Below are 21,575 nucleotides of genomic sequence, written 5' to 3'. Positions count from 1 at the left end.
CCAAATCTGAAATTTACTCCGAGTTTTTGCCTTTGTGTGTGTGTGTGTGTGTGTGTGTGTGTGTGTGTGTGTGTGTGTACGTTCTTTGCATTGAAAGGTTAAAATTTTTACAAGATTCATGGAGAATAGATATTTAATGATTCTACTTGATTTCTCTTCCTTATTTTTCTGGAACACAATTGGATAAGTGTATTCTGACTTTATTTCAAAAGATTTTGAAATATGGGCAAAGGCTGGGATAGCCAATGGTGAAACTGATGGACAAAGGCTGCAACAGCCAATTTGAAACTGTTCAGAGAGGAATTCCTTAAAAGTCAGTTTTCAAAAAATAGCTTCTTGTTTCTTTACTAGAGATTATGGTAAACTGAGCTTCCCTTGGAGACTGTGTGCCCTGCTGTTAATACATGCACTTAAGCTTCTTCTAAGAGTCTGTTCAGGGACCCCAAAACTTTAGCTTTTACTTAATTTTTATTGACAAGTTTTTGCCATTACTCCTTTATTTGTAAAGACATTGTAGGTATAGAGAATCGAAGCAGTAATGATGGGGTTACCATCTGTGTCTTCTTTTTTGTTTAATCTCACCTTGAACTCAGTGAGAAATCACCCTTCCTTCCTCCCTTCCGCATTTTCTTTATTTTAGGAATCCTTGCAGACCCTTCACCTGAATTTCTAAGCAGGGCCCTACACCCAGTTCCCGAGTTCTAAACAGCAGGCTGAGAACAAGCATCCAGTCTGTGCCAAAAAACAGCTTGAGTTTGACTGTGCTGCCATGAAATCACTTGCCTTTTAGAGCTTCTGACCTCTGTCCCACCATAGAAGCCAGGAGGTTTCAAAAATTCTTTAACCTACATCCTTATAAAATTATTTATCTGCCTGCATCTTTTGAAGTTAGCTTTAAGACACTAACAAACACGTTTAAATATTCTCAATGGTGAGAATGCTTTGATTTAAAAAAATAAAGAAAAGGAGAGAGAGAAAAATGTATATTTATTGTCAATATAATACACCTGTTACTTGATATTAGGCCATGTAATTCCTAGTAGTAAACATATAGTAGATTTTCTTCTTCTGATTGATTTACTGAGATATTCATGTATTACATAATTCACCAGTTTAAAGTCTACAATTCAGTGATGTTTGATGTATTTGTAGGCCTCTGCAACCTTAAACACAACCAACTTTTTTTTTTTTACTGCCGCTGAAGGGAGCCATGTAGCTTTTAGCAGTTATTTTTCCCACTCTTCCTTCTGTAAGCCCAGTCACTAACCCACTTCCCATTTCTCTGTGTGTGCCTATTCCATGCGCTACCGGTAAAGAGTCTCACGATCGAGTCCCTTGTAAGTGGCTGCTTTCACATGTGTCATTTTAAAGTTTTTTTGGGGTTCACTCATGGTGTGCTATGTGTCATTTCTTGATTACTTTTTATTGCTGAATGATCTTCTATTGTATGAGTGGACTTGGCCCTTTTTACCCTTTCAGCAATTAATGAACATTTGGCTTGTTTCCACTTGGTGGCTATTAGGAATGTGTTTGCTGTGAATATTTGTGTACATCTTTTGCTGTGGACATTTTTTCTCTTTATTTGTTTGTATTTGTTTTCTGCAATCTGAGAATTTTATTTATTTTTAAGTAATTTTCCTTTTTTAATATTTCTTAATACATAAAATGAAATATGTTGACATTGGCCTCTTTCCCCCTTTAGGACCCCCCATACTTCCTCCAACATGTCCCTCTCCTAACTGAATGTCTTTTTTATTTTTTATTCCCCACTCAGTCCAATTTGTGCTGCCAGTATATATACAGGCACAAAGTCACCCACTGGAGCTTGGGAAACTTACCAGTGGCCACATCCTCAAAAAGAATGACTATTCAGCTGCTATAACCTATTAATAGTTCCTTAGTAAGCTATGTAACTCAGAGATGACCCACATCATCTATCCTGGGATTTCAGCTGCCATGATCTTGTGGAGGTCTTTTGTAGGACCACAGCATCTATGAGTTTATTAATATGATAGCCGTGCATGGCAGGTCCAAAACACATCACTTCCCAGCACTCCTCCTGCCATCCAGCTCTTACATTTCTTTCTCCCTCCTCTTCTTTGATGATCCCTGAGTTTTGTTGGTGGTGGGATTAATACAGGTGTCCCATTTAGGGCTGAACCCTCAGTCTCTTATTTCAACACTTAGACCAGTAATGCATCTCTGTATTGATTACTGCCCATTGTTAAAAGACGTTTCTCTGACCAAGGCTGAGAATAGACCAAGTCTATGGGTAGAAACATAATGAAATCAGAAGGGAGTTATTTACCCAATAATAGTTGTGCTGCTGTTACACCAATGGGTGGTCCTTTCCTGGCAGGCTGGTATTATAACATGCAGGGTCCTGTGCAGGTGAGGTCATGAGTATTGTTTTTCAACCAGCCCCACTCCTTCTGACACTATGAACACCAGCCATCAGGAAAGACATTTTGCAATGGGCTTGAAATTGATTTCTCTGTGTCCTGTAACCAAAGATTTCACTGTCCTCACCATGTAGTTATGGTGGGTAACAAAGGCAACATGTTTTGTTGAAGACCTCTGGGGCCTCCCTGACCATAAGTTGTAAGACGGTATCCCATGTCCTGCACTGCAATTTTAATTTGATAATGCATAGACGTGTTTTTCATTCTCCAAGGGAGTGAATCTGTGTATTTAGAAGTGAAATTACTAGCTCATGTGATGTTCTAACCTTTTGAGAAACTTTCAGACTGTTGACTAAGATGAAGTGGTGTCTTATTGTGCATTTGACTTGGATTTTTCTAGTGAGAAATCTAGCTGAGAAGCTCTTCACCTGACAAGTGTCCCTGAGTCTATTTTCTCAGAGAAATACCTATCTTAAGCCTTTCCCAATCTCTTAATTTGGTTATTCATCTGGCATATTTTTGAGGAGGAGTAAGTATTCTTTATATGCTCTAGATACAAGATTTTTTTTTATCAGATATGGGCCTTGGAAATATTTATTTCTATCCTTTGGCTTATCTTTTAACTTTCTTGATTATAATCATTTTCAACATAATGGTTTTTCATTTTAATGAATTGTAATTTAACACATTTTTCTTCTATTGCTAGTTGTATTATTGTTCTGATTTTATACACAAAAAAATAGAGGAGCTGTAAGATTGGAAGCCTCACAAACAGGAATAATCCAGATTGACCATGAAAATGCATATTTGAGCACCTGTTCTCTGTGGCAGCATTACATGAGTCAAAAGCACACTTTTACTGTGGAAGGCTAAAAGGGCACTCAGTCTGCTTAAGGTGTATTTTCAGCCTGAATTCTGTTTTCCTTTTCCTTCTCTTCCATTTCCCATGTTTCCTTTCCTAGATTTTTTTTCAGCACATATTGAAGTGACTAGTAATAAGAGAAAAAAATTAATCACATGACCCCTAAGTTATCGCTGTGTAGCTTAGGTTGGCCTTGAACTTCCTGCTGAGTGCTGGGATTGCAGGCATGTACAGTGTACCCAAAGTGCACTATTTTTAATTTGGGTCCACCCTGCCAAGTAAAAGGTAAATTGTAAGTGAATAAGATAACATGACAAAGGGCCCAAGAAAAGCACTGGTGCTTCATCAAGAAGACAGTGATGAGAGTCCTTCAGAAGCTGCCTGGAAAAGGAAAAGGCACATGTATATAGATCCACTCTGCCTCAGCTCTAGAAATATCATCGTGTTACCTTACAAATACATTGGTAAGGCTGTTATCAGTCTACAGAGCTAGCTTGACAGTCTATGTGCACATTTTTAATGAGAGCTTCAAAAATATTGATGCCTAGAGAGTGAAGTAAATTTAGGATGATTGGAGGTCCAGAGCCTGGTTTTGGCATAGCTCTCAATGTGTCTAGGGAGAAAGGGTTGAGATCAGCATCTTTGCTGGATACTTTTGCCAAGCAAGCCATGAGTTGGAACAGTATGCTGTTCAGGGACTGTACTTCTGCCTGTTGACTCAGCATCTACTGGGGACCTGCCTATATCTGCATTGGCACACAGGCACCAGACCAGGGCCCTGCATTTCTGTTGTCATTTTGGAGCTTCTATTGCTCTCTTGAAGGGTACTCACTGCTTTTCAATTTTATTAGCCATTGGCTATGATTCTATAGGAAATTTCACACACACACACACACACACACTTCCCATAGCATGTGTTGTGATGTTCAGCCTTGCCAACAGCAGCACATGGTCTGTCAGAGCTACATGAAGACTTGCACACTCTGTAAGATGCGTATGAATTGGCAGAAAGCCTTACTTAAAAGAATAGCTCTCATCTCTGATGTTTCTTAAGTTTACTGACATTCAGGAATCTTTTTCCTGGCCTCTCTTTCTTCATGGGGACTCTTTGCCTTATAATCATTTCTTCCCCTCATCCAAATGAATTTTTTCATCTATGGGTATTTGATATCATTATGTGGGAAACCCAAATCACTCAATCCTATGTTGGTGCCTGCCTAATGTACCATGTTCCTCAGTGTTGCTCTGGGTAGCTTGGACTTGCCCAGGCTACCTCTGTGGGAGTCTCCTGCTGTGGGTCAGGTGTTCTTGGAGACGGTTCTTTCTTCATGCTTCGACTTCGCTCTGCTTACTTCTTATATCTCAGAGTAGGGTGTAGGGCATGGGCTAAATGCTAAAATCATGTTTCACTTTTTCAAAACAATGCTTTTGCTAGACAGATATATTAGAAAAAAACAACACATTTTCTTAATTCTAAACTCTTCGTCATGGCAAATTTCCAGAAATTCATGTATTTTTGAAACTGGATTTTCTGATGATCTTGTAGAATTTGGTTCTGTCTTTCTGTCTATGTCTCCAGTCCTGCCCAAGAGCCAATTTCAGTGGTTCTTCACTTCCCTTGTATTGGTTTCAGCTTATATTGGAATAGTTTTTCTCAAGTTATACTCTAGAAAATATTAAAAATTTGACTGGGGAAATGGAAATTTGAGAAATCTGATAAATTTATTTGCATTTTAAAAATATTTGTTACTCTTTCCTGGAAGGGGATTAAACATTCTCATTCTGATGACATAAAGGTTGGCAATGAGGCATGGCCAGTGGAACAGGTGGTAAGTATATGTGGCACCTCAGTTACAACATCCCACAGTTTGGGGACAGAAAGAACTGAGCGACTATGTAGCTCGGTAAAAAAGTTCATTGTGCAAACCACTGCAATTTGGGAGCCCTTGTTCTTGTGGTGTAACATAACCTATAGTGATTGAAACAAAGATCGTTTCATCCACAGTGGAGAAACAAGAAAAACAGATTATAACTTTCATGGTCTAATGCTTACATCAAATCACAAACCAAGACTCAGTGCTGAAATTACTTCACTAAGATCTTAACGCTGCCATATGATTTCAAACTAAGATTCAGTGAAGACATTGAATGCTTTGTATGTTAAACTCAATTGCAGAGTCTGGAGAATGAGCTAAATGCTGCTATTCTCACACATTGGTGTATGGATGCACTGGGTATGTGGTTTGTGAGGCAGGCTTTCATTCAGCATTGCCATTGCATTCTTCACAAGCACCTTGGAGAATGTACAGCTGCGGACAATGATCTAATTTCTTTGAATGTCAGTAATTCTATTTTAACAAGAAAGACAACAATTCAAGAAGGTGACCACTGCCATTTGGAGAGAACACACAGTAAGGATTCATGCAAATGGAATTGTGTCAAGACCTTCCACTATGGCTAAGGGAAGGCATTTTCTAAAGACAGTGGATTTGAATCTGCAGTCAGGAAGTAACGGGCAAATACTGAGGCACTGAAAATACTCTTGACTGAACACTAGCATGCTGATGCAGAGGCATGGTAAAAATTAAAGCAGGTTAGTTGTGAGAACATGAAGAAACCTTCATTCCCAAGCATTTTAATCCATTTAGCCACACAGGAGAGTTTTGAGTATAAGATAGTGCTAATTGTACTGATGTCAGTGCAATGGAGAGTCTGGGCCTGCAGATTACAGGCCTTCATGGGAATCTTCAGTGGCATGGCATGGAAATAGTTCCCCATGACAGGGAGTGGACTGTGCCTCTGTGCTGACTCTGTTTTGTAGATGTTTCAATCCACTGGTGGTATTTGAAAAGTGGGGCAAAAATTTAATATAGAATTTCACCTCATGCTAAACTCTGAAATAATTGCCAACCCTCAGAGTAGGTTAGTAGGTGAATATGTTATAAACTGAGGCTGAAACAAGGCTTAGCAATCATAAAGAATCTAGTGTGGTGGCACATTCTTGTAATCCTAGCTTCTGGGGAGGCTGAAGGAGGATCACAAGTTCAAAGCCAGCCTTAGTAACCTACAGAGACACTGACTTCATGTAAAAAAAAAAAAAAAAAACCTTTTTAGAGACAGGACTGGAGCTAGAACTCAGCATGGGGTGCTTCCCAGAAGACCTGAGCCCCTGCTTCCAACCCACAGCAGTCACAAGAGAAAAATAAGTGTATAGGTATCATTATGCACAAAAAGGCAAATGTCTCTTAAGTCCCCATTCAGACCCCTTAGAAGTTTCAAAGCATGTAACTGGGAAATAGCTTACCTACACTCCAAGTGAGGATTTATACGGTCAGGTCTAAAATAAAAAGGTGAAACAAGAAACACTGAAATGGGAAGACAATTATGAGACAGTAAGATAAATACAGAGAACAAATAAAGATATGAGAAATCTTCAACCAAAGAAATTAAGGTTGGGAATGTAGCTCAGTGGCAGATCTCTTACCTAGAAAGTGATTGAAATGGCAGGTTTTACCTTAAGGGAGTTGTTAAAAAGTTAAGAAGCACCCAGCAGGGTCATGTTTGCAGGGGGAGGTAGGAACTGGGAAAAGTGCTGATGGGGACAGTGCACGCTGGGCCCCTCCTACAAAGTAAGCTAGTAACTGTCAAAAAGTGTCCTACCTGCTAGCCAGCTAGTGCTAAAGAATCAGTCTAACACAAGAGCTCTGCACGAAGTCGTTCTTAAGAATACTGTTTATAGCTTCTTCAGAAGTGGAAATCACCTAACTCCGCAACATTCGGGAACTTCTATTTATAAACCAGTTTTCATGTATATGTATTTGGTGGAAAATTGGGAAGCATTTGAATTGTGTTTACACATATTTTGTGTCATTTATGACAGTGTTGATGTTATGTTGACAATGTGATATGTGCATTTGATCAGGCCTTTCAAAGCAAACTACACAGACACACTAGAAACAACGGAGGAAGTTCCATGCAGTGAATCTTAAAACGCTGAGCCTAGTAAATGGTCTATTTTTCTTTTTATATAATTCAGGCTGGAAGTGTGGGTAACAGTAAAATAGGCAGTCAGGGGCTAAAACAAGACGTCCTCACATAAAATAATAGACCAAGGAGTGATTGATCCTGCTGCAGAAGACATGCATACAGGGACAAACATACAGGAGCATGGAGCAAAGTGTGGAAAACGCATGTACAGGGTGCAGCAAGGGGAAACCTTCCAGTCTTGAAGCAAAAGTATAGGAAAGTCAAGGTCACCTGAAGTAAGCCACAGCCTTTGAAAATGAGGTTTTCAACAGTAAAAGATTCTTAAATATTCAATGACCAAGATTAACTCAAGGTCAAAGAAGGTGTAATGAATCTGTGTTGTTGTTGTTTGTTTGTTTTTTGCAGTGTTCAGATGTGTTGCATTCCACAGCTTCACTGCAGCCTTGGTTCTGTACACACACATGACTTTGCACTGTGTATGCTGTCATGCCACACAATGCCAACCGAATGTTGCCTAAAACACTTGGGCTCAGATTCAGGAATGTGCATGCTAGGAACGTCAGTGTTTTGATTGCACATACTAAGTTTCTAGTGTTTAGAAACATAATGATTTAATTATGCAAAACAAAAAATTTTCATATTGTCATAGCATTATTCCTCAGATGTATATGTCAAGCTAATATATCTTTGTATTATATTGTGTTTGAATGTTTGGGTTTTAAAATGGCTGTTTGAGTTTCATAAAAAAAAATCATTGAGTTTGGGTTTGAGTTTAGGACAGAATTCCTAACTTTCTGAGATGGCCTTAAACACGCTTCTGATTTGTACCTATTTATGTGAAGTGCCATTTGGAGCACTGAGGATAAGACATTGCTTAACTCTGAAACCATCCAAGATGCTCTTCACCTTGCAGCATCAATATTCAGCCATAATTCAGTCCCTTATGTAAGAAAAGCAAGTGTGTTCATCTCACTGGCATGCAAACATGCTTTTTCCTTCAATATATAGCAAAATTACACACATCAGAGTTTTCTTTTAAACTGAACTTCTTATGATTTATGATAAGTCAACATTGACTATACACCTGTATACTTGAAAGCATGCAAACATTTCTCAGATAAGAAAAGGTAATGTGGGAAAGTCTAAGAAGCTCTGGTTAGACCACCTTGGGAAGACAGACCCCTGTCCCTCAACAGATTGGGGGAGGAATCAAGAAGTAGAAAGTGGTTAAAAAGTCCCTTTGGGCTTTCACTTTTACCAGCCTCATTCCTATCCCAAAGATTGGGTGATGAGACAATTGTAACAGTTGCAGTTGGAGATGTATTGAAATGAAGGAGAAAGCACAGGTTACACTTGCCTTATTCTGAGAAAAACTACAAAAAACTACATATGAACAAATACCATATGAATGTGACATCATAATGCTCTGCTTTTGCATCCCTGGTGGCAGTAGTGATTAGAGCCCAGGATATAAATCCCGGGATGATCACTGGAATTTGCATGTAAAAAGTGCTTCTCTAAGGTTCTCTTCCTGCTATTGCTGTGGCCAGCAGGGCACCCTAGTGTGCACCACAGCTCTCTCTGGGACTGCATTTGCTTCCCACCCCTCCAGCTCTATGTGTTACTAAACTATCCTTTCTCTTGTAGCTCCAGTCCTCTGCATGGGCAGACAGCATGACTTATAACAGTCATTTTGCCTAGTGAATTCTTGTACCAAAGTTACTTTCTCTTCAAAGGATAAAAAAGTGAAACAGCACATTTGTTGTTATTCCATATACTCCACTCCTAAAACCTCCCCAGAAACAACTCTCAGTTGAGCATTTGGCCTGTGAACAATGCCCTCATTGTTCATTATCTTGCCACCTGACATACACTCCTTGCTCCAGTCCTCTATAGACATCATTCCAAGCTGCATGGTAGTGGGTGGTATTCCAGTTCCTGGGGTTTGCAGGTGCATGCTGGTGACCTTTGAAAGGGGAAACAGACTGCCATGGCTCTTCACTGTGCCCTTGTGTGTTTACTATAGGTGCCTATCCTCGACTCTCCTTGAGTTTTCGGTTGAAGAGAAACATCGGTTACTTCATTCTTCAGACGTATATGCCCTCAATACTGATCACAATCCTCTCCTGGGTTTCCTTCTGGATCAATTATGATGCATCTGCTGCTCGAGTTGCCCTTGGTATGTGCTAATGTGAAGTCCTATCTAAAATGTAAAGTGACCACATCATTACAGTATTAAGGGAATTTAAAGGCCAGAGTGCAACTACAATTTCTGCACATCGTGACACCAGCTTCACCCACATAGACACATTTTATCTTGAAACAGTAATTTCATGCATGAGTCCCTTGATGTGTTAATTTAATTATAAGACTCAAATGTGAATTTGCATGCCCATGAAAGGGAAAATATGTTTTCAGACTATCTGCATCATACAACTATTTTTGACACTTGATTTTAAAGTAAGGATTAATATTTCCTGGTAAAAATGGTTCTACAGACAGAAAGATTTGATTAATTTGAACTTTCTTCTCTTTCAAGTCATGGGAAAAAATCATCAAATATTGTAGCACAAAATTGAAATTACACAATGTAATGAGCATTGAAACAAGCAACTAATTATGAGTAATTCCCAAGAACCTCAGTGAAGTTTGCTGCCCATTGGCTATTTAATAATGGGATTATTAATTGATATGTAATATATCTTCTAGGTTCTGCCACTATTTTTAGGATTTGCTTATTAAAGGAAAGCTTATATTTTCAGGAAAACTATTCTCTGCTCAGCTAATATTATGAAACTTTATGGACAAAGTCATCCCATAAATACATCAGTGGAAGAGGTGATGAGCTATGCCTAGACCAGTCTTTCTCTGGGTTCAATATAGTTTCTGAAGATGGAACTAACAAAGGAGCTTTCAAAAACTGCAGGGAAAGAACTAGCAACACATTTGCTGGTAATGTGCCTAACACAAAGGCATAGCCCGGGTCTCCACTTCTCCCTCTCACCTTCTTCTGCTGTTTGCTAGCTTCTGCCATTTTATTTTCCACGACAACGTGCATCTGTGGATGCTTGTGCTGGATCTACAGCTATGTAACTTGCACAAGTGTCTTCTGGGGTCGACTTTTTCCATACCAGAGTTCTCGAAGTTGTCCTGTTTATAAAATAGCACTCTGGAAAGAATCCAATATCCAAGGGCTAAGAATTCTAGATTCAAATGGTTATGTATTCCTAAAGGGTAAGGTTTTTTTAAATCTTAGTTTTGTGCAACCAGCAGAGGTTGTCTGCAGGTTTTTAATGTCACTGGATGCCTTGCAGGCTTAAGAGGCAGGTACGAGGTGTGTGACAGAATGGGTATTTGCAGAAGTCTAGTGCACCTGACTCCCAGAGGGCTACAGAAAGCTCTGATCCTAGAGCCAATGGGAGATGTCCAGGTAAGAACCTAGCATTGGTGGCACCATCCTCAGAGGGGATTATGTAGTTTTTGGGGAATCCTGTTAGTTTTCAAAAGACAGTTATAATACCTTGCCCTACCATTTGACTTCTTGAATTGTTATGTCATCTTTTCCACTCATATGCACAGCCCTATAATGCCATTCACCCCGTGGTAGGCCACCGAGGGGGACATGCTTTCATCATTCCTAAGCAAATAGATGCTGGTGATTGCCTCTTGGGAGTGGGAAAAACAGTAGTGGTGAACATGGCAAATTTTTTGAAGAATGGTGAGGATGTCTAATCTTGTAGCTTTTGCATGGTGTTTCCACATTTATTTGTAAACTGTAATTATCCCATTGCCACATTCAAATTTTTAAAAGTCCCCAGGTGCACATGAATGTAATGTTAAAGGAAGTCTTAAAATATTCTGACATCTGAGATTTCCAAACATTTCACAAGCAACTGTGGTTTGCAATTATGCATAAAAATAGTTTCTTGGCTCCTCTGTTCTGTGCTGTTAACAGTCTCCTAGGGTCAGGGTCAGGGGAGGGTGCTGAAGAAGCCTTACCTTGCTTCTCTACTGCTTTTCCCTTATGGAAGGCTGAGATCTACAGCCCCAGACCAGCTCCGGGAAACACAGGGTAAACAAATGTGCTTCTGTGAGCAGATGGGCATCCAGAGGGCTGCAAACCAAGACAATAAACATAAACCCTCCCTTAGAGTCCTGGCTCTACCCCAGAAACTTTACTATTGATATGCGTGCATATATGCGTGTGTGCATGCGTGTGTGTGTGTGTGTGTGTGTGTGTGTGTGTGTGTGTGTGTGTGTTAGTGAGAATGAAATGAAAAAAGTCACTGCCAGTCTCTTCCCTTTGAGGCCTTCTTAGGGGACTAGATCCTTACATGAGAATAGAGGGCAAGTGTTTAGCCCACACCCAGGGGTGTTGGTTGCATTAATGGAAAAGGATGGGCCTTCAGGCATCTTCCTTTTGCCACATAACAGGTTGGTTCCAAGGCAGGTTCCAAGCTTATTCTTTTTTTTTTGGTTTTTTCGAGACAGGGTTTCTCTGTGTAGCTTTGCGCCTTTCCTGGAACTCACTTGGTAGTCCAGGCTGGCCTCGAACTCACAGAGATCCGCCTGGCTCTGCCTCCCGAGTGCTGGGATTAAAGGCGTGCGCCACCACCGCCCGGCTCCAAGCTTATTCTTGCTGTAGTACTTGGAGGTTAGTTACCCACCCAAGCACAGCTTCCCTGTGCTCAACAAGACCTAGTCATGTCTCTACTCAGCATGTCCTCTGATCACTCTGGCCTTGGCTCACTTAATTTGTAACCTCTGTATAGGAAGATGTATGTCCCCTGCTGTGGGAAGGGAGGTTACAAAATCAGCTGCTTCTTTGGTCTTAGGGACTGCAACCAACTGCGGTATGCAGACACAAATCCTCTATGCAGAACTTCGAAAGAACTCAGCAGAATGCTTACAGAGGAACTTCTTGGTGTCAGAAAATGAGACTCCAGACAGGACTAGAATTCTCACACTTCCCTCCAAGCTAAGCTTCCCACCCAGCTTGTGGGCACTCTTTCCTACTGTGGAGGGAAATGTTTCCAGAGTGTGTCTGCCCTCTGGATTTGGCTCTGTCGGTCCTCCTTCTTTGAGCTTAGAATTGGGTTTCCCTCAATCAATAACAACTCCCCAGCTTCTGCTTCCAGAAAGCCATGGAATGGGAGAGGCAGCCGCTCTCAGCTTCCCTAGTGGCCAGGTCCCTGCAGTCACCAGCCACAGTCAGCTTCCTGGTGTATTGTAGCCAGGCACTCAGCTCTTACGTTACTTTCTGGGACTACCTGCATTTGTTCTAAAAACTCAAGGGAGAACATTCTTCCAGATGGCCCAGACATCTTGCCTTCCACTCTCTCCAGATGCCCTTCACTGTGTTTGAGGAGTGCTGGGTGAGGCCTGTGCAGGCTTACTGCTCCCAAGTGTGATGTGTTGCCACAAGACGCATAGCTTGTTCCAGTGACATTAAGTCCAGTGTCTTAGAATGCATTGCAGTGGGATGGAGACTAGAATCTGGGATAAAGTATTCATATTGTGCTTGTTTCTTAGGGATCACCACCGTGCTCACCATGACAACCATCAACACTCACCTTCGGGAGACTCTGCCCAAAATCCCCTACGTCAAAGCCATCGATATGTACCTGATGGGCTGCTTCGTCTTTGTATTCCTGGCCCTTCTGGAGTATGCCTTTGTCAACTACATTTTCTTTGGAAGAGGTCCCCAAAGGCAGAAGAAGCTTGCAGAGAAGACAGCCAAAGCCAAGAATGACCGCTCCAAGAGTGAAAGCAACCGGGTAGGCTCTCCATGGCCTGGGTACTCCAGCCCTGCAGTACCTAAACTCCCAGGTCATCTCTGGGGAGCTGGGCAGGTGGCCTTGCCCACCATGCTGTGAAACGTTCTTAGGGCAAGCCCCCAGGGCTCCTAACAAACTAACATTGGAGCAGGTGTTGGAGAGGCCCAACTTCTCTTCCTACCTCCCTTTAAAAAGAACAGAATCAGGAATAACCTATACTCTGGAGTGTACGGCTCTTGCCTGACATGGAAAAAAGTCATTTTTTAAAAAAGCTCAATATTCCCTTAGTTGTAAGATTACCAGTCCACTCATCCAGCTTGCCCCGATGGTGGGCAGTGTGATAGGCAGTCAGCTCACTGGTCCATCCTTTTTGCTGGTGGCAGTCACATGAGGAGAGCATTAAGCATGAAGGCCCCAGGCAGCTTAGGCTCAGGAAGTCTGCAGAGCTGCTGGCTCTGGTCTCTGCATAGCACAGCTTCCAACTCCATCAGAGAACCAAAGCCCTGCTCAGGAGTGCTCACCTACCTGTCACAAAGGGACTAGGCATTGGATACATTGACTCATAAAAGTATTATATTATTATAATGAGATTTTAATGAAATGTTATAGTTTCAGTTTTTTAAATATATACCTTTACATCTCCTCAAATCCTCAGGAATGTATTTTTACCAGGTTAAATACTAGACGTACTCCTTCTTCCCTTTCTTTTGGTTGTGCTGTTTAGTTCATCTTTCTAAACCTACTTCTTTTTCAAGACCTTGGAGGCTTCCTTTTCTCTTGTGCCCCTGTGTCAGCATGGATCCCTAATGCTGCCTGACACAGGGAGGCAAATGTGTATGAATGGATGGAGTCCTGTCAGTGAATGGAAATGGCCCCTTCCCATCGGTAAAACATAAATGAAGTTGCTCCCTAAATAGAACTAGGTTTTCCACACACAAAATAATCTTCACTATCTTATTTAAAAATCTCCGCTGTCCCAGACTGTTACGTTTCTATGGAGATCAGACTGTACTAGGAATACACAATATGTCTTGGCCTTGGTGTTTCCAAGGAAACTAGAATTAATCACACCGTGTTGTCTCTGTGGCCAAGCACATGTACAAATTCGTCCATGAACAGTGTTCTTTCCCATTTTCTTTTATATTTAACAATTGCAGCTTCCTTTCCTTTTCTCTAACCGAGACTGTTTAACGCCGTCAAGCCATCATCATTCAGTAACATCTTTTTGAATATGAAGTACAAAATTTAAAGAAAAAAAACCTACATTCACAAATAAAATTATCAGGATTAGAAAGAATATAAATTAGAGGCAGAGGAAATTCTAAGTTGACTCATGAGGCCATTTTCAGTCTTTTCCCATAAATCTTGTTTCTCTTTTCTGAGCAGTTGCAGTGAAGCCTTTATATATTCATATTTTTTCAAAAATACATGATTCTCATTCCATTCTTAATTTTGAAGCCAGCATATAAACATCAGGTGTTCTCATTTTGGACATCTATTTGATGCTTTTACAGTTCAGCATTAAAAATTATTCCTCCCTCACTTAAGAGTTTAGTGATAATTTTTTAAGTAGAAATAGACTTCCCCAAAAGTTTGTATAAAGTAAGAGCCACAGACTTCATACCAGACAGAAAAGACATGGAATAAGAGGTAGCAGTGCCACAGTCCACCCAAACAGTCCCCTTTTCGTGTTCAGTGGTTGCCCTTGGCCCTGGTTATCGGTGTGATGAGCCACAGTCTTCAGTTTTCCCTGACAGGGAACTGCAGGGAACCTGCTTCTTACTGCCTTTCCTGAGCAAACAGCCTCCCATGCCTTTGTCATGGGCAGAGTGCCCTGGAGGCTTTGCAGACCATCAGCTGCCAGCAACTGCTGCAGGACCACTATTGACCCTGCTGTAAAACTATTAAGTAGGTTTTTCATGTACTTACTGGTTACACATACATGTTCCAAATATTTCTGTGTTCTTTTGGCTTCTCCCTTTGGTACAAGCCTCTTAACTTTAATTCATCTATGCATACTTCATGTTTGTTCCAGATTTGCCTCTACACCCAAGAGCAAGCCTTTAGTCATAATGCACACATGATATCTGCAAATCTTGTGATATCTGGGGTGTTAACCAATTGGCATGGTATTTTAATGTCATGACACAATACACCCGTGTGTGTGTGTGTGTGTGTGTGTGTGTGTGTGTGTGTGTGTGTGTGTGTGTTTGGGGAGGAGGATTGCCAGCAACTGAACCTATGCCCCGTATGTACTAAGCAGAGCTCTAATTCTTGTCAAGAAATCAGATTCACAGACTCAATATTATCCTTACTAAGGAGGAAGAGCTTGTGCCACCCACAAATGGCAAATCTTGTCTTGTTCTTCTAAAACTAGAAATTTTACTTAACTGGAATCTGGAAGGTAAGTAAAGAATTGACTGGGTATCAATCTAGTGACATAGTCTAGGAAAGAAAAACTCTTCTGTGATATTTTCTGGATGAGATGGTTTTAATTTTGGAGAGCTGCACCTGTCCAGGTTCAGAGCAGAAGAAAAATCCACATTGAAATCATTGGCTCTAATTATAGTCAGTGTGAGCTGGACCCATCAAAATAACAAGAATTCATGAAACAACTTAAAAATTACAAGCCACCTGTCATTCTGAAAAAAGCACTTCAGACTTAGATCTCCCACAGTCACTTATTTCTATTTTGAGACCTAAATTCTAGAGGTAAGGACAAGAGGAAGAGGTCATCCTCTCTTTTAGGAACACTGATTTAAAAATTAGATTTCTAAAAGTTAATAAATTTTAATACCCTTTAAACATTTCAGACAAAAAATCCAGCGATTTTCTGCACACTGGTTCATGTTTAAATGGAACCCATGTAATAACTTCATAAGTTAAGCATCCAAGCTATATTAAACTGAAATATAATTCAATATATTTTTGCATTCTTTTACACTCCAGAATAAGAATTATTTGTGATAGTGTTTCAATTGCAGGGCTTCAACCTCTCTGAAATAGAGCTGTGTAAAATTATATTGACTCTTGAGACCCGTCTCAGGAGAACCTAAAATAGCTACAAACCTGTCCTCAACATTCAGAGGAGCCAAGAGAACTTCAGCAATCCATCAAGTTTTATTCTTTAATTTGCAAACTGCTAACAAGTTTCTAAGGAAGAGTAGGCTTCCTTCACTGAAGTTCAAAGAAACAGATTCCCATCTTCATTAGATCATTTCCCAAATGCACGATGGTGGCCCCGGGAATCTAGGGAAAACAGGACACTGCCTCAGAGATCTGTCGCTGTATGTCAGAACACCAACCTTGTCTCTTTCATGTGTAGTCTCCCTGTATGGTTTTTTAATTGCCACATATACCACCTCTGCTTTTCCTTATTCTATTCATCTGCCCCTTCTGACATCCTCTCTGCCTTCAACACTCAAGTCAGATGTTCCTCTCCACGGAATCTTCCTTATTTCGTCCCTAGTGGTGTTTGCATCTCACTTCAGTCACTCCATGCCCCCAAACCACTGTTTTGGTTGCTGTTCTCTCAACTTCCATGGAAAATGGCAGATCACTTAAATTATTTCCCCTACCAGGCTGCACCTAGTTTCTTGCTTCTTCTAAAACACACACAGCCTGACTCCATTGTGGCAGACGCGCATGTCAGGTGCATTTATCACTGTGGTTCTGCTCCTACTGGACTGGTAGGAGCTACCCCACCACAGTATTGTTCATTTGTTTTTCTTAGATTCTGATAGAAAAGGAACTTTTCTATATCATGTTTAATAACTGGAAATGTGTTTAAATTCTTTTTTTTAAATTTTATTTAATTTGTATTGGTGTCAAGATTTCAGATCCCCTGGGACTGAAGGTACAGACAATTGTGAGCTGCCATCCGGGTGCTGGGAATTGAACCCAGGTCCTCTGGAAGAGCAGCCAGTGCTCTTAACCACTAAGCCATCTCTCCAGGCCGTGTTTAAATTCTTTTGTAAAATGTATTTGTTGATTGTTGGAAGTTCTCACCTAGTAGGCTGCTTGGGAGGAGGAATCCCTGCTTTCATCTTCATGGTGCATAGCCTGGCCCATGCATGACCCTGGTGGGAAGCAGGTGTGCACTTACTTTTTTTCCTGAATAACCCCCAAATAATGCAGACTCCTCGTGTATATCTCCAGTGAGGCACTGGGTGGCTCGCAAGCCATTTATCTCTATTTTCCTCTTTAAAAACAGGGTGGGAATGGGGAATATTTTTCTATAGCTACTAATGTTTTCTGTGTTCTTTTCTACCTTGGAGGGAAATTGTTAAGCTTTCTGAAATGCTAAATAATGTAACAAATGTTTTGTTACAACGGAAAAGAGTAAGTTCTACATTAGTACTTTAAAAAAGCCAGTGTCTCCCTCTTTGGGACATTCTCTGACTAAACTTCGGGGACAAAGTAGTTTTTAAAGATTTCAGCTTACCATGTAACATTTTAAAATGTTGATCATAGAAAAAGAATTAAATTAAACTAATTTAATGTAGACCCCACTTAATTTAAGTACATGGTGAGTGAATGTACTGTCTCCATGATTTAAAGCCAGATATTGGGTAGAACAATGGCCATCTTCACCACAGTCAAATGAAGTAATGAAATAAACTAAATGGCAGGATCTACCTGGCTGAGTCCCTTCCCAGCCCCTCTCTAAATCAAGATGCCTTGGGAGCATCCTTCCTTCACCGACCTGCTCAAATCCTTTGTGCCATAAAGCACTCTGGGCTGTGCCAGAGAGAGGCCAACACTAGTGGGACAGACTCTGACCTGCACACTTGCTTTTGACGATGCTGGACGCAAAGACCATCTCTGCCATCTTTTCACGGGCTCCCTCTACCTCATGAGAGGTAGTTCAAATTGCCCCCATCCCTGAGGTAATTCATTTGTGGCTTCAGCTGTCTCATCCTGCTGGAACCATGAACAACTCAGTCTGAAAAATCACTGGAACAGTCTGCCTGGTTCTGAAGACAGCAAACAGCCTTTGTCATTGAAAGGATTTTATTATCAATCATTCTAAGGGAAGATTGGGGGAAAACAAAAACTGAGAGACAATACAAAGTCCTAACCAATCCCAACTTTCTCATTACTATAAGATTAAGATATAAGCACCATTAACTCTTAGTGCATCCCAGTTTCATCAAGACTGGATGGGGTAAGAGAGAACTGTCTCTCCCCTCCTCCTCCATTAAAACTTCCAAGAAAAAAAAGGCAAGTTTAGTGGCCCACACCTGTAATTCAAGCACATAGGAGACTGAGGTAAGAAGACTGCCATGAGTTTGAGGCCATCCTGTGCTCCAGAGCGAGTTCTTGGTCAGCCTAGGCTATGCTGAGACCCTGCTTTGAAAAATGGACAACAAACCCACCACAAATCAGAACTGCCCAGATCCAGAACCAAGCTTCTGCTGCTGCAGGCACACTAGCCACCTAGAGACCAAAGATCAACTCTGGGATCTGTCCAGGAGCAGGAAGAGGACATCTGTCTGCTCTGTTAGCATTTCTTTTCAGACTGCTATTGGTCATAGAAACCTGTGTATTAGACTCCCTTGTCACCTCTCAGATCCAGCTCTTATTCTTGACCCTGCAAGCATGCACTCGACTTCAGAAACATCATTTCTTTTGTCTTTCTAGAAATTGCTTTTTGCACTCTATTCTAAAAGCATAGGGTTGGAGTTCCTAAGCATAATATTACAGAAAACCTTACTGGCCCAGGCTTATTTACCTTCCCATTCATCACCAAGTGTCCTCTATTATTATGATTAATTAGATGGTGGGAAGATGATAATGGCAGAGAAAAAGCAGCAAGAACTCCACCCACCAAGAGGCATAGCATGGGTGGATCCATTATCTTAAGAACTTGAGTTTATTCAGCTACTTGACCTTACACAGAGGCTTTACTTTGGGTCTTTGCTTGTGATGTGTTGCATACTTTGACCTAAAAATTCTCTCTCTCTCTCTCTCTCTCTCTCTCTCTCTCTCTCTCTCTCTCTCTCTCTCTCTCTTTCTGTGTTACTTCTCATGGTAGGCAAATGCACATCTCATATTTCCCCTCATCCTATTAGCATTATTGAGGGTTGCTATGGCAGATTACCATAAACTTAACAGGGTAAAGCAGCACTCATGTTTATCACACATCTCTTAGGTCAAAAGTACTAGGAGGGTAGAACTCAGGTGAGAAGCCCCTATCTCACAGGCTAAAACCAAAGCAGCTGAGATAAGAGTGCACAATCAGCAGGGGGCTGGACTGCCCAGCTGTCATCATCGGGGGTCAATCTTTGCTCCTATGGGCTGTCCTATTCCCTCATAATGAACCTGTTCCTGCAGGACCTCCCACCAAAGGCAAGTTGAGTCCTCCTTAGGCTGGGTATTCATCTGCTGACTTGTCCTTCTGCTTCTAGCTAGAAAAGTTCTCTGCTATGCTTAGGAAAGAATATGTGATGATATTGCATCCATCCAGCAATTTAAGATAAACTATCTTGAGGGCTCTACCCTTAATTGCATCTACAAAATCCCCTTGTAACCTGCTTGCAAGCTCTGGCAAATGAGAATTGATCTAGCTAGGGCACAGTTAAGTTACCTTGAGAGGTATTCTCAAACAGGAGTGTGATCAGCTCAGTGGCAAGAGCCCAAGTGGCCTCTAGTATTGCAGCCTTAATGAGCCTTGGCTGCTTTGCAGTTAGTAGCTGTGACTCTGTGGGCTTTAACCTTCCCAGTGCTTCACATAGCTCCCTATCTCTTCTTGGGGAAGAGTCAAGAGTACTCTTTGCCCACCTTACCACCCTCTCATTTAGCTTAGCATGTTCAATGAGAGTAAGGGATGCCTTCTATAAGCTGGGAAGACTCAAATGAATATATCAATAAGTCATTCTACAGAACCACTAGCAGTTCGTAGAAAAATCCATATACTATGAATCTAGTACTAAAAGAAAGGGTAGGCTAGCCAGGGACAAAGAAAGGAAAAGGGATACAGTGCTCCAGGGAAAAGGAGGGACAGAGATGAAAGGATATAGAGCATGCAGGAATGAGTGCTCAGGGAAGCAGGCCATAACAGCTACAGTCTGATCCCAGAATGAACTCCACCAGGGACCCCAAGCCACAGGTTCCCCAAGGTGCATAGTCCTTCATCCACAGAGAGGCTACTGAAAATTCGGTGGCAACCTAAAACACACACAAACCCCTGGCCTTGTCACAGAAGGTCTAAAGCTATATTTAGCAAAGAATTAAAATTTATTATTTTAAAGTTAGACTTCACTGTAGAAAGAGATGTGCTGCTTTAAATGTGGTGCTTACTTGCTAGTTGGACTCCTGGAGCTCCACCTGGGGCCTGGCCATGGATCTCTGCATCCGCTTCCATCAGTCATTGGATGGGAGTTCTAGCACGACAGTTAGGGTGTTTGGCCATCTGATCACCGGAGTAGGAGCGAGAATTGTTGAGACCATGATTGGAAAAAGCACAGGGACAAACAGCCAAACAAGTGGAAACACATGAACTATGAACCAATAGCTGAGGAGCCCCCAACTGGATCAGGCCCTCTGGATAAGTGAGACAGTTGATTAACTTGAACTGTTTGGGAGGCCCCCAGGCAGTGGGGCCTGGACCTGTCCTTAGTGCATGAGCTGGCTGTTTGGAACCTGGAGCCTATGCAGGGACACTTTGCTCAGCCTGGGTGAAGGGAGGAAGGGACTGGATCTGCCTCGACTTAATCTATCAGGCTGAGCTGAATCCCGAGGGGAGTCCTTGCCCTGGAGGAGATGGGAATGGAGGGTGGGCTGACGGGAGGGGGGGCAGGAGGAGGGAGGACAGGGGAATCCGTGGCTGATATGTAAAATTAAATTAAATTCTAAAATTAAATAAATAAATAAATAAATGTGGTGCTTGCAAAAGAAGATTTCTGCCAGGGCCACAATTAGGCAGAACCCCACATCTGTGTCTACCCCAGCAATCACCAGGAGCATCAGGACTGTCCCTGTGCTTCTCCACAGTGATCTGGCAGTTTAAGTAATCAGAAACAGGGCTGGCAGGCTGACATGTGCTGAGGGAAAGATAGCATACCTAGCAGATGTTGGACCTGGGTCCAATGCCAGCATTCAAAAGAGAGCAAGCTAACTTCCTAAGAATACCCCTGTATCTACTTGAAACCACAGCTGTTACCAAATGTTACATGTACTCTGCCATTCCTAAGACATACTTAAGGTATCAGTGGTACAGTAAGAGGTCCATGCCTAAGACAAAGTTAAGGTATCAGTGGTACAATGAGAGGTTCATGTCTAGGACAAAGTTAAAGTTATTAGTGGTACAGTGAGAGGTTAACAACAGAGCATGGTAAGAAAATGGAGTAATCCTAACAATGCACTCCTAGGAAAGCTATGTGCGTGATCCGTGACTGTGCTATCTGATGCTTCCATGACTGGGAAGAGAGGCTGAGTGACACAAGTATTATGGCATTGCCACATCTAGACTAGATGGTACCTGCTGAAGTGCAGCCAAGGAAGGGAGAGCGCCACCATTTCCACTCACTGCACAATTATGAACAG

The 21,575-nt window shown here is 41.5% G+C and overlaps 1 protein-coding gene across 2 annotated transcripts in view; it reads left to right on the top strand.

Moving 5' to 3' along the window:
- Gabrb3 (gamma-aminobutyric acid type A receptor subunit beta3) overlaps positions 1–21,575 on the top strand; it is a 243,481-nt gene that overhangs the window by 217,169 nt on the left and 4,737 nt on the right. For both annotated transcript variants that reach the window (XM_052712800.1, XM_052712799.1), the window contains exons 7-8: positions 9,278–9,430; positions 12,784–13,028. In XM_052712800.1, the coding sequence (XP_052568760.1) occupies positions 9,278–9,430; positions 12,784–13,028 (398 nt within the window). The remainder of the gene's footprint in view (positions 1–9,277; positions 9,431–12,783; positions 13,029–21,575) is intronic.

The sequence above is a fragment of the Peromyscus californicus genome, unplaced genomic scaffold (assembly GCF_007827085.1).
Source record: "Peromyscus californicus insignis strain IS unplaced genomic scaffold, ASM782708v3 Scaffold_4__1_contigs__length_199733344, whole genome shotgun sequence".
NCBI lineage: Eukaryota > Metazoa > Chordata > Mammalia > Rodentia > Cricetidae > Peromyscus > Peromyscus californicus.
Note: the sequence above shows the minus strand (reverse complement) of the source record. Positions and strands in the feature narration are given on the sequence as shown.